Consider the following 19,172-nt stretch of genomic DNA (forward strand, 5'->3'; position numbering starts at 1 on the left):
TAATCTACTCATAGCAGATTTTATAATTGCTCTAATTTTACATTAGGCTTCTCAGGCTTTATTAGACTTTGAAATAAGCAGGAAAACACAGAAAAAGTATATTTTATTGGTATTTAGGCCTAGCACAGTTCAACTCAAATAAAATGGAACAGAGCAATTTATTTAATTGAATACAACATATAAACTTTTTTTTTTAAGTTTCTGTTTTATCATACGATTGTGTTCATGCAAGTACAATCATCAAACTGTCCTTCCAAGCATTTATCATAGCACCACCTTTTATTTGCAGTACTTGATATAAATTTCATTGTCAAACATATCTGGCTTTAGCAATGTAAACATTTGCTACAAGTAAACTTTAAAAGGTAAAAGTGAATTATACTAATGAATAAATCAAAATAAAACTGAGCATCACCACATGATATAATTCAACAAAATATTACATAATACTGTTTGAGTAAGAACTTAATACATTTCACAATATGGAAGCAGAAATAAGAAATAATATGTAAACTCCCAAAATAGTGTTAAAATACTGGAGGATATAATATAAAATTTACCTCAGAAAAACAAGGGGAAACAACATAACCATGCAGTAAAAACCAAATTTGGTTTAGTAGTGATGACAGTTATTTTACTGCAAAGCCTTCCTAAAACGCATTCTGACAAAATGGTTTAATTTCTATCTCCCTTTTTAAAAAACTTATCACGTCTCATTACATACGTTGGGTACTTTATGGGAATTTCACATTTGTCAGTTGTGGGATTGTTACCCCAAAAAACTTTCCATCTCTAAACTATTTTTCCAAATGACCAAAAACATTAAATTATCTTCATGAAAATTACCATATATAAAGTCAAATAATCCCTAAACAAATCATCATAAAAATAAATCTGCCTTAACAGAATAAGTACAGAAAAAGGTGTATACATAAGTGCTCGAAAATCACAGATATATTTCAACGAATAGGCAAAAATGTTCACATTTATCATTACTGTCAATGATTTTGCTTACTTGGTTAAAATCAAGAAACAAGTTTTCAAAAAGTCAGCAAGGACATTCAGTGCCACTTTGTATTTTTCTGCAATATACAAATGAGTTATGTCTCTGTAGTGCAAGGCCAACTCTATTTCAACTCTTTAACATAATTAAGTTATAAAGACCTCAGATTTCTAAAACCAGCCATAATACTGTGGCAAGCAAAATAAATTTGTTCTTATTGCTCTTATATTCCAGCTTATTCTACAAATGTGAACATTTTCCCACATGTCTCAAACCATACTAATACAAAGAGTCTAGAGAGATACCTGTATTGGTTTCCACAGATAAACTGAAAAAGGAAATTGAAGTATTATTTCATCTTAAGTGTCCTTAATATGTTTAGCACTTCAAGCAGCACTTGACACAGCAAGTTTCTTCAAGTGATCCATAAACACTTGTAAACTAACATCATCTGTGAGAATAGGTGCTCCAGACTCCTGGAAGAAAAGAAGGATATTTGCTATGATTAAAACATAGCAGTTTTAACATAGAGTGTGCTGACAGCACAGAGCCTGCTTTGGATCCCGTCTCCCTCTCTCTCTCTGCCCCTCCCCGGCTTGTGCACATGTGTGCTCATACTCTCTACTCTCTCTCTTTCTCTCTCTCTCTCAAAAATAAAGGAATAAACATTTTTTTAAATGTAAATAAGTAAATAAATAAATAAATCACAAGAAAATCACTGTAAGCAGAATAATGCCTACGCTCCAGTTGTATAATACAGAATCTGACTGGCCTTACTTAGTCCCAGGTTCCTAAGAGGGAAATTCCTTGGAATTTCCTAACATAGTGTCTTTGTTATTCAGAAGCCCTCAGATCACACTTGAGTTTATGCTTTGAGATAACTCAGGGTGAGGGCCAATCACCAGAAAGATCAATATGATTAGAGGGTGGGGTGGGGGGATTTAAGACAGCCTGACCTTTAGGGAAGGGAAGTGAGGTGAAGGGAGGGAAAAGAGGAAGGGAGCTGGAGATTCAATCAATCCTGGCTGGTAGTAAAGAAACAAACAAGTTAACTCTGGATACCAAAGCACAGTGGAGCTTCCTGTTTAACAAATTTATCAATGCTAGGAGGGTGACACATCCTGATTCTACAGAGAAAGAGCACAAAAGCTCTATCTAGAACCCTTCCAGACCTCACTCTGTGGGTCTCTTTGCTAATCCTTATTTGTAATCTTTAATATAAAACTGTGATCATAAGTAACAGTGCTCTCCTGAGTTCTGTGAGTTGTTCTAGGGAATTATCAAACCTGAGGGGGGGCTTGTGGGGAAGCTACCCCCTACAACCACACACACACACATACACACGCATGTGCGCGCGTGCGCGCGCGCGCGCACACACACACACACACACACACACACACAGATCTGTAGCTAGTTGGTCAGAAGTACAGGGAACCTGGGATCCCACCTGCAGCTGGCATCTGAAGTTGGGGGCAGTCTTGTTCTGAACCATGTCCTTTCACTTGCAGAATCTGCATTACCAGTAAGTGGTCAGCATCAGATTTGCACTGCAGAATCAGAATAGCTCCAGACCCAACTTAATCTTTATAGTACTAAAGTAAGTGCTCATTTGTCTTGACTGTATTGCCGCTTTTATCACTACTAAGGAATAAATCTCTCTTGGTGAGATTATTGCTGCCTACTAAAATACACTTGAGAGGCACCTGGGTGGCTTAGTCGGTTGAGCTTCTGACTCTTGATTTTGGGCTTCTGATTCTTGATTTTGGCCAAGGTCATGGGATAGAGCCCTGCACTGGACTCCACACTCAGCATGGAGCCTTTTTAAGATTCTCTCTCCCTCTCTCTCTCTCTCTCCCCCCCTCCCTCTCTCTGTCCCCTCCCTCTCTTCTCTCTTTCCCCCTCTCTCCTGCTTGTGCTCCCTCGCTTTCTCTCTAAAATAAAAATAAAAAAATAAAATTGCACATATTTCAGGGCACCAGGGTGGCTCAGCTGGTTGAGTATCCACTCTTGCTTTCAGCTCAGGTCATAATTCCAGGGTCATGGGATAGAGCCCCATGTCAGGCTCTGTGCTGAACATGGAGCCTACTTGAGGTTCTCTTGTTCTCCCTCTCCCTCTGCCCCTCGCCCCTGCTCACAAGCTCTCTCTCAAATAAAAAAAAAAAAGAAAAATAAGGAAAATAATATTGCACATATTTGGGGACACCTGGGTGGCTCAGTCAGTTGAGCATCTGACTCTTGATTTTGGTTCAGGTCATGATCCCAGAATCCCGGGATCAAGACCCACGTTGGGCTCTGCACTGAGCATGGAGTCTGCTTGAAATTCTCTCTCCCTTTCTCTCTGACCCTCTCCCCCCGACTTAAAAAAAAAAAAAAACTGCACATATTTTAACAGAAATGCCAGTTGGAAGGAAGAATATTTACAGTATTTTTATTTATTTTTACATTTTTATTTTTTTGAGAGAGAGGGAAAGAGAGAACAAGTGGGGGAGGGGCAGACCGAGAAGGGGACAGAGAATCTGAAGCAGGCTCTGTGCTGACAGCAGAGAGCCTAATGTAAGGCTCAAACTCATGAACTGTGAGATCATGACCAGATCCAAAGTCAGACACTTAACTGACTGAGCCACCCAGGCATCCACACAGCATTTTTAAAATAAACTATTCTTATAACTTTTCATTCAAGTCACTTTAATTGATCTCTGTGGGTTCTAAGTAACAAGAGTTAGGGAAAATTCCTATCCTTTATTTTAATAAAAACTGTGTTGACAGAATGACCCTGGTAATCCAATCCACTAATAATGAAAAAGGTTTTCTAGGGGTGCTTGGGTGGCTCAGTCAGTTGAGAATCTATCTGACTCTTGATTTCGGCCCAAGTCATGATCTCACAGTTCCTGGGATTGAACCCCAGGATTTTTGCTTGGGATTCTCGCTTTCTGCCCCTCCCCCACTTACTCTTTCTTTCTCTCTCTCAAAATAAATAAATAAATAATTTTTTAAAAAAGGTTTTCTAGATTTTATATCTGGATTTTTAAATTTTTCACCTAATACTCAAGTTCTTATTTATAAGTAAATATAAAAAATCTAAAACAAAGTAGTTAGGTAATTTTCAGAGATCAGCAAGTAAGGATCAACTGTAAGATGGAAATTTATAGCTCTTGTAAATTCTAGTCTGGCATAGCCACAGACCTGCCATAACTTCTGCTGAATAAAGAAAAGTCCATTTTATTACGTATTTTCATGAGCTAATTATAAGAATTTTAAAAACTTGTTAAGGAAGGGAGACAATAGCACTGGGATTAACAGCTTGGAGTTTGGAGCCAGACTGCATGGGCTCAGTTCCTTGCTCAGCCACTTACTGCCTGTATGACTTTGAGGAAGTTACTTAACCCCTCTGTGTCTTAGTTTCCTCATCTTTAAAATAAGGATTATAACAGGACCTATTTCACATGGTTGTTATAATGATTAAATAAGTTCAACTGTGTAAAGAAACAGAATACCTGACACACACAACAGGAATACATGTTTCAACTATTATCATTATTACCTTTTCTGAAAAACCTATTATTTTATAACACTGAAATATCTTTCCTTATTCAACATTCACAGTTAACACAGAGAAGCAAAGGTCTCAAAAATATGACTTAGACTAGTAATAAGCTGGTAGCTCTTGGATTTTTTCTTTCTGCAACTATTCCTGATTTTTCTTCAATTTACACATTTTCCACCTCAATTCACCCAATCTCAGATCTATTTCTCCTGGTCAAGGCAAAATATATATCAATTTTCTAATTTATATACTGTAGAGATCTTATTTGAAATTATAAATAGTAACGGTCACCTCAAACTTATCAAAAACTTGCAGCTGATTGATCTTAATTTTTCAACTGCACCTTTTTCCTCCTTAAAATATATCCAGGTTCAGGCAGAAAGATCTAAACTTTATATCATTTAGTATATGAAGCACTACAAGCAATGGGGAAACAGTGTTGCTGTGGTGCCCTCTTCAGGCCATCCATAGATAAAACTCACTGGGGACTCGATTTCTGACAAAAAGAAAACTAAAGTGTAAGATTGTATAATTTTTAGTAAAATGTCTGGCTACTAAGTTAACTTCCTAAATAGCAATCATCAATTTAATTTAATGATTAAAAATTCAGATTCTCCAGTCATAAAGGCCTATAGTCAAATCCAGACCTGCCATAATTTGCCTATGTGATCCTGGATAAGTTACTTAAGCTATATAAGCCTCAATTTCCTCTTCTGAAAAATACAGTTAATAGTACTCACCTCATAAGAGTGTTTTGATGATTAAATAGGACTGCATAAAAATCTTAGCACAGTAACTAAAACAGCATAGATTCAATTTATTAGTTATGATATCTATAAAAATATTAGCATAATTTACAAAAATCGTAGGTCAAGAAAGACCTTAGGGCTCTCATTTATGCCTTTGCTTCCAGGCTATAATAATTAAACTTCAAAGTTTAAAACAGATTTTCTTTCCTATTTAAAATATCTTTAGGGAGAGACTTAATTTCTTTCCCCATTGATAACAAGAAAAACTAATATTTACCAAGTCTTACCGTGCATATCAAGCACGTATTAAACTTTGTAATACACAAGGAAGAAAAGGCAAAGAGAAGACTTTGAAAACTTATAGAGGTTTCAACTACCAGCCCAGAATGATGTTTCTCCATGTTTAACGGCTCAAAAGTTCTTTATAAGTCTACCAACTACATCTCCATGTTGTAATTTTTTTTTAAGTAGGCTCCATGCCCAATGTGGGGCTTGAACTCATGACCCCGAGGTCGAGAGTCACATGCTCTACCGAGTCAACCAGGTGCCCCCATGTTGTAATTTAAACCCAGAAAAGCAAGAAGCAAGTTATTATTTACATGATCTAAACTACATTAAAAAAAATTTTTTTTAAGGTTTGTTTATTTTTGAGAGAGGGAGACAGAGCGTGAGCAGGGGAGGGGCAGAGAGAGAGGGAGACACAGAATCCGAAGCAGGCTCCAGACTCTGAGCTGTCAGCACAGAGCGAGACACAGGGCTCAAACCCATGAACTGTGAGATCATGACCTGAGCTGAAGTTGGATGCTTAACTGACTGAGCCACCCAGGTGCCCCTAAACTATATTTTTTAATGCAGAAATTAAGCTACAAAGATATATTTTATTTGGTCTGCATTAATGTGGGCTCACAACATTTTGTTAACTAAATTATGTGAATGGCAACAATCAGCTGGAGGGGAGGAACAGTTACCCCCTTTGGAAAAGGATTTCTGTATCCTTCCCATAAGCCCTCTGACCCCAGGTATTGCCTCTTCACAATGAGAGTATCAGATTTTCTTATATTCATCCAGCTTCACTCATCTGTTAGTCACCTGGCCCCTCAGAGCATTTGATAGGGGACCCGACAAATACTATTTTAAAGTATCCTTCAACCTCCCCTTCTCCATATTGACGATTAATCACCATTTCCATGAACTTTATTAACTGGTGCTACTTTCCTGTTTTCTTGCAACTTTTTTCCCTAAACAAGTTTCTCTTAAGTTGTGAGATCCAGAACTAAAACCAGTACTCAGATAACTAAAGTATAATGGAAAGGCTGACTTATGGTACATTCTGTATTCCAAAATTCCACGTCATAGTTGGCTTTTTGTTCTACAGCAAGTGGAATGGGGTAGAGTGATACTGATGATTTATATGTATATCCATTATATAGGCATACATCTTTTACTCTCATGTGCTATATACTCTTTCTACATCTTCCCAGAGTGAGCTCCTGTCCTCACTATAAAAACCTTACCTTTCAGAACTTTTAGACCATGGATTCAACTTATTTATCTATATCATAAATGCTCCTTAACTCCTGAACACCTCCACAAAGCTCCCATACTCTAATCTCTGTTCTCCTGCCCAGATCTGTAATACTCAATACATGCTACGTTTAAGTACTGTGGAAAGTCAAAAATTAAAAGGACATAGCTATTACTCCCAAGTAACTTATAATCTAACGGGAGGGATAAGGCCCATCAGAAATGGATGAGGGGTCACCTGGGTGGCTCAGTCAGTTGAGTGTCTGACTTCGGCTCAGGTCATGATCTCGCAGTCCATGAGTCCGAGCCCTGCGTTGGGCCCTGTGCCAACAGCGTGGAGCCTGAAGCCTGCTTCTGATTCTGTGTCTCCCTCTCTCTCTGCCCCTCCCCCGCTCATGCTCTGTCTCTCTCACTCTCAAAAATGAATAAATGTTAAAAAAAATTTTTTTTTAATGGATGAAAATAAGGAATGAAGGGGCAGAGATAGTATACAAATCAAGTCATGCAATGACAGAAAAAGTTTCAAGGAGTACGTGAACTTTGAACTCAGCCTTGATGGACGGCTACCATGTGTACAAGTGGTGATGGGGACAAGTCACACAGAGGGTAACATGCTTAGTATATTCAAAGTGGAATAAGACTAAACAGTAGCTAAAAGTGGGAAAACTTATTTGGATTATGCCATAAGTGACCCTCAAAAGAAGGTCTTATAAAGAGTTTATATGTAATTCCATAAGGGGTTCTTTAAGATTAAAGATTTCTAGGAAGTACTCTGACCAAGAACTGCATTACAGAGACTACTCTGGCCAGTGCCAAAATGGAAAGAAAAGGGCTGAAGCACTGACAGTCTATGTGAGTAGTAACAGGGCTTGACCTCAGTTAGTGACCGGGAAAGGAGGGAACAGACAAGGGAAATACCATTTGTGAATAGTTAGAGACAGAAGGGAGAAAATAAAATGCAAATGACTACAGTTCCAAGCCTTGGGAAATGAGATATGGTGGGGCCCTCTGTAAAAATGAGAAAGTCAGGCAGAACAAGATGGTATGAAAGAGAAGTTCAAGTTGGCACACACAGCTTATGAAATGTCTAAGGAAACTCAAGTGATGTGTAACAGTCTATAGCTCAATGTGAGGCCAAACCAAAGGGAGAGGTTTGTAAGTTAGCCTCAGATGAAAGCTGAAGACACAGGATGTATGCAATTGCCCAGAAGAAGAGAATTGTATGCAGAAAAATGAGGGCAAAATATTGAGGCACCTCTATATTCAAACAGAAGGCATCTTCATCCTAATCACTGCTTCATTTATTTTCTACCCAGCCTGAACTTCATAGTCATTTAACATTGCTCTAAATTATTGCACTCCCTTTAATGTGTCCATCTTTCTTATCTGAAGTGATAAATCACCCCCCAAAGTCTATCATCTTTGATGCAATGCCTGAACTATAAAGCATGGCTAAAGAACATAATGGAAGCAAGCTACAGAAATTAATAGTAAATAAAGTGGCCCCTCACTGCTGTAAAAGCTTATTTACCTGCTGTTGCTTTCTTATATTCCGTATAGCTGTTTTGTTTTTTTTTTAAACGTTTATTTATTTTTTTTGAGACAGAGAGAGACAGAGCATGAACGGGGGAGGGTCAGAGAGAGAGGGAGACACAGAATCTGAAACTGGCTCCAGGCTCTGAGCTGTCAGCACAGAACCCGACATGGGGCTCGAACTCACGAACCGCGAGATTATGACCTGAGCCAAAGTCTGATGCTTAACCAACTGAGACACCCAGGCGCCCCTCCTTATAGCTGTTTTAACATCTTTTCTATTTTCTAGTCCTTTACCCCTAGCATTTCTCACTCTTAGCAAATAATTCACCATTACTGAAAAGAAACAGGCAATTACCCAATGTGAGCTTTCTCTCCTCAATGTCCTTCTCTGTCATCACCCTTCATACCATTTGCTTTTGCAGAAATAAATGTCCTGCCTCCTTACCAATGCTGAAATTCCATATCGTGCTTGTGATCACATGGTCTGCTTTTGAGGATCTTAAATATCTATAAGCTGTTATAAGCTGTTATTTTGTCAGCATCTTATATTTGGTCTACAAATAAACTCCATGCCTTTACCCTAATAATAATCAACCTTCTATCCTATTACTTGAAATCAGGCTAAATTTGCAAAAGAACCATTTACAATTACAACCTCCACTTCTTTAGCACCCACTAATTCCTTACAATCTATCTTCTACTCAACCACTATTTAAAACTGCCTACCAGAGGGGCGCCTGGGTGGCTTGGTCGGTTAAGCGTCCAACTTCGGCTCAGGTCACGATCTCGCGGTCGGTGGGTTCGAGCCCCGCGTCGGGCTCTGTGCTGACAGCTCAGAGCCTGGAGCCTGTTTCAGATTCTGTGTCTCCCTCTCTCTGTGACCCTCCCCCGTTCATGCTCTGTCTCTCTCTGTCTCAAAAATAAATAAACGTTAAAAAAAAATTTTTTTTTTTAATAAAATAAAACTGCCTACCAGAGGGGTGCCTGGGTGGCTCAGTCAGTTAAATGTCCGACTTGGGCTGAGGTCATGATCTCACAGTTCATGAGTTTGAGCCCCACGTTTGGTTCTGTGCTGACAGCTCAGAGCCTAGAGCCTGCTTCAGATTCTATGCCTCCCTCTGTCTCTGCCCCTCCCCTGCTCACACTCTGTCTCTCTCTCAAAAATAAATAAACATTAAAAAAATAAATAAAATAAAATAAAATAAAATAACTGCTTACCAAGGCCACAAATGACCCTTGAAATCCATCTACCGTCATCCTCCTTCAAACATCTGCAGCATCTCAGAATCTGTTAACTCTCTTCCTTCTTTTTTCTATAAAGTCCTCCCTCACCTATTATGCCATGGTATAGTATTCTTTTCATTTTCCTCCCACCTCTGTGATTATTTATAAAATACTCCTACCACTTGTACTTCCTCAAGGTTTTATCTCATCCTTCCTCTGCCTCTCTGCACTTTCCTTGGACAAGTAACACCGATGACTTTAAATATAACTTGTCCATGATCAACTTTCACATCCTTGCCTCATCACCAAACGCAAATTTCTAACACCCTGCTCAATTTGGCCATCTAGATGTTACCTCAAACTCAACGTGCCTAAAATCAAACGTTTTCTCTCTACCTTCCCACTTACTGGCAAATGTTCTCCTAGTTACCCAGGCTCAAAACCCTACATTTACCTTGTACTCCCTCAACTATTTTTTACATTTATTTATTTTTGATAGAGAGAGACAGAGCACAAGTGGGGGAAGGGAAGAGAGAGAAGGAGACACAGAATCTGAAGCAGGCTCCAGGCTCTGAGCTGTCAGCACAGAGCCCGACGCAGGACTTGAACTCACAAATTGCGAAATCATGACCTGAGCCGAAGTTGGACACCTAACTGACTGTGCCATCCAGGCGCCCCTCCCTCAACTATTTTTTAAAAATTCAAACCTACAGAACAGTTGAGAAAAAAGTACAATGAACACCCACATACTCTACCTAAATTCACTGATTAACATTTTATTTTGCCACATTTGCTTTGTTTCTATATATTCTTCCTCTCCTTTTTTTTTTGTTGAATCATTTCTGTAAGTTGAACACTTCATGATATTTTACCCCCAAACAGTTTTTTTTTAATGTTTATTTATTTTTTAAAGATACACAGAGTATGAGCAGGGGAGAAGCAGAGAGAGAGGGAAACACAGAATCTGAAGCAGGCTTCAGGCTCCAAGCTGTCAGCACAGACCCCGACACGGGACTCAAATGCATGAACTGCAAGACCATGACCTGAGCCAAAGTCGGATGCTTAACCGACTGAGCCAATCGGGTGCCCCACCCTCAAACACTTCAGGATATATCTCCCAAGGTCAAGGACACCCTCCTATATAACCACAACAGCAGAATCACACTCCAGAAATTTAATATTATACCTGTATCTGATATATGGTCCATATTCAAATGGGATACAAATCATCCCATTTATGTTCTTTATAGCTGTTTTCTCTAATCTAGAATCCAATCAGAATTCAGATTTTGCATTTAGCGATCTTGCCTTAGAGTAACTTTTACTTTCCTACAACTTCTAGCAAATCTCACTGGTTCCACTTTTAAAATATCACCAAAATCTATTCCTTTTCACTATCTTGCCTTCAATCCCCCTCATTTGGATTACTTCAAAAAATAGTTTCAACCTACAGACTGTTCTCAATTAATCTTAAGATTCAACTATATTTTCTAAGACTCAAATTTGCTCCTCTGCCCAAAAAATGTTTTATTACTTACCAATAGATTCAGCTCCTCAGCACTCAATCTGGCATTCAAAATCCTCTACAATTTAACTGCACAATACATTTCCAGTTTATTGTTCTATTCATCCCTATATGTCCCTGTACCTTACTGTCCTCTACCTGGAATTCCCTTCCTCATACAATTTCTACTTCTTCAAATAGTAACCATTCTATAAGGAAATGTCCCCTCTCCTGAGCTCTTTTCTTATCACACACTGTCTCCTGCTGCCACCATGTGCTCTCTTCCTCTCTTCCTTCTCTAAACCCTCTATATTTTATATCTTTCTAAAAGAACATATCTTATACTGACTCGTGTATTTTAATTACTCAGATATGTATCTTTTCCTAATACTAGACTACAAACTCTTTAAAAGCAGGGATGATCAAGGGGCACCTGGGTGGCTCAGTTGGTTAAGTGTCTGACTTGGGCTCAGGTCATGATCTCATGGCTTGTAAGTTCAAGCCCCGTGTCAGGCTCTGTGCTGACAGCTCGGAGCCTGGAGCCTGCTTCAGATTCTGTGTCTCCCTCTCTCTCTGCCCCTCTCCGGCTCATGCTCTGTCTCTGTCTCTCTCAAAATATAAATAAACATTTAAAAAAATAAAAAAATAAAAAAAAAAGCAGGGATGGTAAAAACGATGAATCACTAAATTCTACTCCTGAAACAAATATTACACTGTATGTTAACTAACTAGAATTTAAATAAGAACCTGAAACATAAAAAAAAAAAAAAAAAAAAGGATGATCACTATGTACTCTAAAGTACCAATACAGAATCCTGTACATTGGACACTCAATAAATGTTGATATACTGTATCAAGAGGTAGGACATTTAAAAAAATTAAAATATATTAACAATGATTTCCAGGCTTCCTGCCACTCTTATTCAATTACAATCCCTGACCTCTCCAACTTACTATGTGTGGCCCTTTTGTAGTTCATGTCCTAGTATTAGCTTAAATCATCACTTCCTATCTTATATACCATATTGCTTTTTGTCTCAAGGGTGTAGTACTAAACTCGGGATATGAAGGAATTCTATTTGACATAATTACTTTTTATTTTCTATGGTGACACCAAATGCTTAATTCGATTTTCTACTCATTTTTTCATTACTTTTGCAACAGAAATCATTAGCAAATATGTAGGAAAATGTGTAGTTCTCATTAAAATGACAAACTTTAAATACATAAAGAAATAATTTCCAAGATCCACTATTTACACTTACCTGTCCCCAGGCATACATATTATTATGAGTCTGGGAAGGGTTGACTTTTGAAAGCAGGAAACGGGCCTTAAAAGCAAAAAAGAAATAATATCCATCAAAAATAGATTTAGTTAATATGAGCCAAACAAATACATTATGTGATCTAAAATTTAATTAAAAGGCAACTTTTTAAAAATGAACTAATTTTGGAAATAGTAGGCCACTACATGTTACAAATAAATATACCCTCTTCTCTCTAAATCATACATTCATAACAACAAATAATAAATTAGTCAAAAATTCAGTATATAAAAATTATGTGTGCAACAAGTAGGACAAGATTAGTGTGAATTTTACTAAACACTTGGTCTGAAACATCATCAGAGGTTTGAAGTTCCAAAAAGTGACCTATACATTCTTTAAACAATGACTCTCAAACTTTTTTAAACTGCAGGCTATTCCATAAGACAAGTTACCTAACATTTTAACCATCTATCCATTAAGTCACATCATTGTAAAAATAATAACCAAAATAAAAGCAGAAAATAGCACTATACATGGTAAGATGGTAAGACATTGATGAGAGAACCAGGCATGAATATAATTTCATATTGGAAGAACACAAGCAGTCCTATCTTTTGAAATTAAGTACCACACAAAATCATTTTCTACTCTATGAGTAAGCAGCTTAACACAAGAAAATTGGCTCTAGAGTCAGAACACCTAGATTCAAATCCCAGTTTCTGCATTTACTGTGTTTCCTTGGCGACAAGTAACCTAAGTCTTGGTTTTATTATCTGTAAAATGGAGGTAACAACAGAATTGTTAGGAGGGCCCAACGGGATAAGGTGTGTAAAGTACTATCAGCTTTGCAAATTCTCAATACATGGTAGCTCCTATTATAAATATAATAAAATCCTAAAAATAACTGCTATCATTTCTGAATAATAGTTACTGATATTTACCACCTACTTTATAATACTGCACTAGGCACTATGGATACGACAATAAATGAAGCAAGATCCCTGCCTTTAAGGAGGAGAGAAACAAACTTATAATAATCTATAATTACTTTATTATAATTCTAATAAAATTACAAGGGAGAAGTAAAAAGTGTTTTCAGAGTGTACAGAGGCACCTGAGGCACCTGGGTGACATAGTCGGTTAAGTGTCCAACTCTTGATTTCTACTCAGGTCGTGATCTCATGGTTTATGAGACTGAGCCCCACATCGGACTCTATGCTGACAGCATAGAGCCTGCTTGGGATTCTGTTTCTCTCTCTCTCTGTCCCTCCCCTGCTTGCTCTCTCTCTCAAAATAAATAAAAACAAAGTTAAAAAACAAAACAAAACAAAAAAAAAAACACAAGTGTATGGGGGTGTCTGGGTGGCTCAGTAGGTTGAGCATCCAACTCTTGATTTTGGCTCAGGTCATGATCCTAGGCTCATGGGATTGAGCTCCACATCAGGCTCCATGCTGAGCATGAAGCCTGCTTGAGATTCTCTGTCTTTCCCTCTGCCCCTTTCCCCCACTTACTCTCAACCTCAAATTAAATTAAAAAAGGCGGAAGGGAGGAGGCTCTTGAGTGGCTCAGTCAGTCGGGTGTCCAGCTTTGGCTCATGTCATGATCTCGCAGTTCATGAGTTTGAGCCCCACGTTGGGCTCTGTGCTGACAGTTCAGAGCCTGTTGCCTGCTTTGGATTCTGTGTCTTCCTCTCTCTCTGTCCCTTCCCTGCTTGCACTTTCTCTCTCTCAGAAATAAACAAACATTTAAAAAAAAAAGAGTGTATGTTAAGGGGTCTTCAACTTAGCCTTCTGAAAGGCTATGCACACATATATGTACATGTGTATATGTACATGTATCTTATTTAATCCTAATAATTCTAAAAACCACAAAGCCTTTTGTAATATCAGAATGTTTTCCTATTACATGACAATTTTCTACAAAACTGAAATGACAGAATGAAGAAAACAAAAAATTGTTACCATAAACTTCATATTCATAGACTTTTTCATTAAATACACAGATTAAAGAAAATTACACTGAAAAAGGTACACTAAATTATTTTCCAACTTGCTCTTCTTGCTCAGCTAAAGCAGACAAACCACCATAACACCATCCTGGCTCTGTTATTAAATCTGGGCTGGTAGCAGAAGATGGGAGAAACTGCTAGCTTTAGGTAACGAGTCAATAACCACTGCTTTGCACTCAAAGCTAAGGCAAAAAGCAAGCATATTTTCCCTTGTAAACCTCCTCCTATCCATCTCCTCCCTCTTTTACTTGCCTTGGGAAGCAGTCTATTCAAATTAAAGTCAGAAGGCAAATAGCAACAACTCATTACAAAACTAGCAACAAGCAAATTAACTGTACTTACCTGGCTACCTCCATGTTCAGTATCAATGTATCTTGGCATTGGAAATCTGGAGTGAAGAATCTCCTGGGCATCATCCACTGGGGCTTGTAGAAGATGGCGGAAATTTTCATATTCTGGCATGTCTTGGTATCCTGACTTGCGCCACTGTGCAATGGTCTAATTTTAAAACAATTAAAGGAATTATTACTTTTAATTTCTTACCTATTCAAAATCTTTAAGAGATTTTTACAAAGGAATTAATCTTCAGAAAATAAAAAAACTATAGATCATTATTTCATTTATCTCAGGTTTTAAATTAATACTACTTTCAGTATTTTTGAGTAAATAGATGAAAAATGAGGCTACTTCTCCTTTAAAAGTAAAAAGAAGTAATAAACCAGAAAATTTGCTAACAGAAGACTTCCCAGATACTTCAAAATTAATCACCGACTATTACAAAATCTTTATCAATGGAGTTACATTCTAGCAAGACATGAAAACATAAAAACTTTAATAATAATAGCAATAACACTATAAATATGCCTGGAAAGAGCATCTGAGTCAATTCTTTTATTAAGGTAATGGCTCCAAAAAGCATGGGATTAAATCAACCAAAAATTTAAATTTGGTTTGGTTTCTAACTTAACTGCATCAGTCAATACATACTCTGCATCACTTTATATCTTTGTAGTTAACAGAGGAACAGTCATGTGCATTTCAGACTTCTCCTTTAATTACATTAACAAGCTACTTAAAATTACACACACACACACACACACACAAAAGCAAAATATTTCACTCTGTCATGTAATAGGCATTATTCTTAAAAATTAAAGGACATTAGTACTGATATCAATTAAAAACAATAATCAGTAAATCTTTTAAAAGGTCTAGATAATATTACTCAAAAGGATATTTTGAGTAACACCTCTACTCTTACAGTGCAAATCTAAAATCACAACTAAAACAATTGGAAAAGTAAATCTGCACAAGTTACTATAATTCTAGACTAGAAGTTTGAGTGTGAGTCTATGAAAAACGAATCTCTATCTTTCAAGGCATCCAGAAAACAGTACTTTCTTATATAGAGAAAGCATTTAATTATTGCTGAGTGAGTAAGTGCAGGAATGAACAGACCTCTGCTAAAGAACTGAATTAAAGTTTACTGACTACTCAAATATTCTTCTCTTTTCAATAATTTACCATTCCAATTAAGAGAAGGTATAAATTTTAATTCACTTATGCTTTAAATGAGTTTTTAGATCATGTGGAATATTTTTAAGAATAAAGTGCTTTATACACATCATACAGAATACTTTTTAATGATTACGTGAAATAATGAAAGGGAAAGCCTGCCTACTGACAAAGGCAGACTTTTCTCCTCTTGAGGTCTTCAGGTAAAATCAAAAGTATTATACTCCTATGTTTACATCGATGTCCTTACTTTCACAATACTATGCTTTGTGTAAAATCCACTTGTTGAATCGTATGTAGACAAATGGACAAAATAACCACAGGTGGGTAAACTGCAAATGAAGTCTAAAAACCTGTAGTAGGAAAAATCATATTTAAACCTATTTTATAAAAATGGAAATAAAAGTTTATCATAGAGGAAACAGTAGCCATTTAGTGAAGAGGGGAAAGTTTCCATAAATAAAAAGACTTTATTGCACATACATGCATGCCTTTAAATGCTATGGAATCTTACCTCACCATGGTAAATCAAAATCTGGAAGAACGTGTCCATGAGAAGAATGCGATCTGCAAGAATACTGCTGCTATCAAGAAGAACCGGCTAATGGAAGAAAACAATGAGAGAAGAGGAAGATGGAAAAATAAATTATTTAAAGATACAAAATAGATCTTTCCAAGATATTTTTAAAACTTTAAATTTCTACCTTACAACTTAAGACATCTTGCTTTCATGAATTCTTACAGTATATTTTAATTTTCTGAGAAATCACAACTAAAGTAACAATAGAAAACCAGAGTAAAGCCAAGAGAAAATCAGGGATAACTCCTAAGTCTGGTGATGACCCCACTGAGTGACAGACAAAAAGCTTGGGAAAGGGGAAATTTGGAGACAGAAAAATAGTTCTAAATAGAAAATGAAAGGGAGTGGCCAGAATTAATGACATAAATTTGGGTATCACATGCATAAAGATGGTAATTAAAGCTATGTGATTATACTGTATCACTCAGAGAAAGGAAGACAGAGAAGAATCCAGAGATAGAGCCCTAGAGCATGCCAACACTTAAGAGATCTGAAAGGAAGAAGTCAGCAAAAGGAGACGGAGAAGGAACAGGCAGTGATTAGGAGGAAAACTAGTAGGTACTGCAGGTGTCAGAGAAGCCTAGGACAAAAGGTTTCTAAGGACAATCCTCATTAGGTAAATGCTGTTGAGAGTTCTGGCAAGATGTGGGACATTGGTAGCCGCTTGGTAAGAGTTGTTTCAGTGTAATGTTAGGGACAAGAATCTGAATAATCTAGGTTGAGAAGAGAATGTGAGGTGAGATCATACAGTTACTCAAGTAACTTACTGAGTTTAGCTGCAACTGAGACCAAAGAAATGAGGTGGCAATTAGAAAAAATGTGAAGCCAAAGGTGGTTCTGTTTGTTGGTTTTTAACGTGGGTGCTATATAGGGTTCTATGTTAATGAGAATGATCCAGAGGAACAGCAGGTGATGATGCAGGAAGGAGGAAAACTCCAAAAGCAAAGCCTTAAGTAAATGAAGCTAATGGCGTTCATGGATTAAATGGCAAGGTTAGAATTTAACAGCAGCAGGTAATAGGGATGGTGGGATTCCAGATTTCTTCTAAACAGTAATCTACATTTTACAGGTATCTAAATTTACATATATTACTCTGAAATTAGAAACAAAATCACTAAAACCTTCTTTCCTGATTCAAAGAACTACAAGACCAAATAAATAACTAGGCCATCACATTAACACCTTATATATTCTAGAAAAGTAGAAACTATGACAAACTGCTAAAAAAAAATTATGGTAACAAAATAGAATGTTTTATAAACTATTTTTTACAAAACAGTATATAAAGGCATCACGAGAGATCATGAATCAAGAGATATTATAAATACCCTCTTTATACTGACCATTCTTCAATATTATTTTCACATATAGTCATTATATACTTTTAAGTGGTAAAACAGACAACATTAGCTACAAAACAGAAAAAACTGTTTATTTGATAATAGGTTAAAATAAGTGGGACAGTTTGCTAGGAATGGCATAGCTTTATCACGGATAACTTTATCATCACCTAAGCATACATCTTTATAATCAACTGTATCTCATGTTCAAGAGAGGCTACAAGAAAATGACATTTTAAGCAAGAAGCTTTGTTCAGACAGAATGTCCTGTCAGACACTAAACCCTGGAATAAGCTACAGGTTCTAGAATCATTACCTCTGGGCACCGTTAAAGATATGAGAACAATCATAAACCCTACAGAATTTGATCAACCAAATAACTGCATAAATTGATCTTAAAAGTTTCTTCCACCTCAATTTTTCTATTTTTTTAAATGACTTCCTAGTGCAATCTAGCATATAATAAGCACTCATAAATATCTGCAAATATATGAATAATGTAACATAACTTCTTAAACTAAATTCTTGTATGTAGTAACTATATTCCAAGAAAAACTTAACTGTTTTCACTTTTTGATGACACATCACAGCAACAAATTTTTGTTTTCTGTTTCTCTTACCTCTGGTGGTCCACTAAAAGAATATGCATACAGAATAGGCTGAATCATGATTAGAGACTGAGTCAAATCTTGACGCATAAAATGATGACGATAATATGAACTCTCATCAGGACTATTGTTAAAAACTTGCAAGAAAGGAGATCTTCTTAAATGAAACATAAACTACAAGAAAAAAACATGTGAGATAGGTTTTACTGATTTTATTGCAACAGTTTACTATTACAAAAGCATCTGATTATATCTATCAACACAATAAAACAAGTTATAATAAGAACATTCTAAACTGTACTCCTCAGAATCTTACTATGATCTTTATCAGTTATTTAAAAATATAATTCAGGGGCGCCTGGGTGGCGCAGTCGGTTAAGCGTCCGACTTCAGCCAGGTCACGATCTCGCGGTCCGTGAGTTCGAGCCCCGCGTCGGGCTCTGGGCTGATGGCTCAGAGCCTGGAGCCTGTTTCCGATTCTGTGTCTCCCTCTCTCTCTGCCCCTCCCCCGTTCATGCTCTGTCTCTCTCTGTCCCAAAAATAAATAAAAAACGTTGAAAAAAAAAAAATAAAAATAAAAATAAATAAAAATAAAAATATAATTCAACAAGAAGACACTTGGTTGAGTGTCCAACTTTTTTATTTTTTTTTTACATTTTATGTTTGATATATATATAGAGAGAGAGAGAAACAGAGCACAAGCGGGGGAGGGGCAGAGAGAGAGGGAGACACAGAATCCGAAACAGGCTCCAGGCTCTGAGCTGTCAG

General features: G+C 37.0%; 1 protein-coding gene across 5 annotated transcripts in view; it reads right to left on the reverse strand.

The window, feature by feature from the left end:
* Window positions 1-84: 84 nt before the first annotated feature.
* SEC23A (SEC23 homolog A, COPII coat complex component) overlaps window positions 85-19,172 on the reverse strand; it is a 77,203-nt gene continuing 58,115 nt past the window's right edge. For all 5 annotated transcript variants that reach the window (XM_042989599.1, XM_042989602.1, XM_042989598.1 and 2 more), the window contains 5 exons: window positions 18,417-18,578; window positions 16,391-16,477; window positions 14,704-14,859; window positions 12,350-12,415; window positions 85-1,479 (listed from right to left, as the gene is read on the reverse strand). In XM_042989599.1, the coding sequence (XP_042845533.1) occupies window positions 1,390-1,479; window positions 12,350-12,415; window positions 14,704-14,859; window positions 16,391-16,477; window positions 18,417-18,578 (561 nt within the window). In that variant the 3' untranslated portion in view covers window positions 85-1,389. The remainder of the gene's footprint in view (window positions 1,480-12,349; window positions 12,416-14,703; window positions 14,860-16,390; window positions 16,478-18,416; window positions 18,579-19,172) is intronic.

This window comes from Panthera tigris, chromosome B3 (assembly GCF_018350195.1).
Source record: "Panthera tigris isolate Pti1 chromosome B3, P.tigris_Pti1_mat1.1, whole genome shotgun sequence".
Taxonomy (NCBI): Eukaryota; Metazoa; Chordata; class Mammalia; order Carnivora; family Felidae; genus Panthera; species Panthera tigris.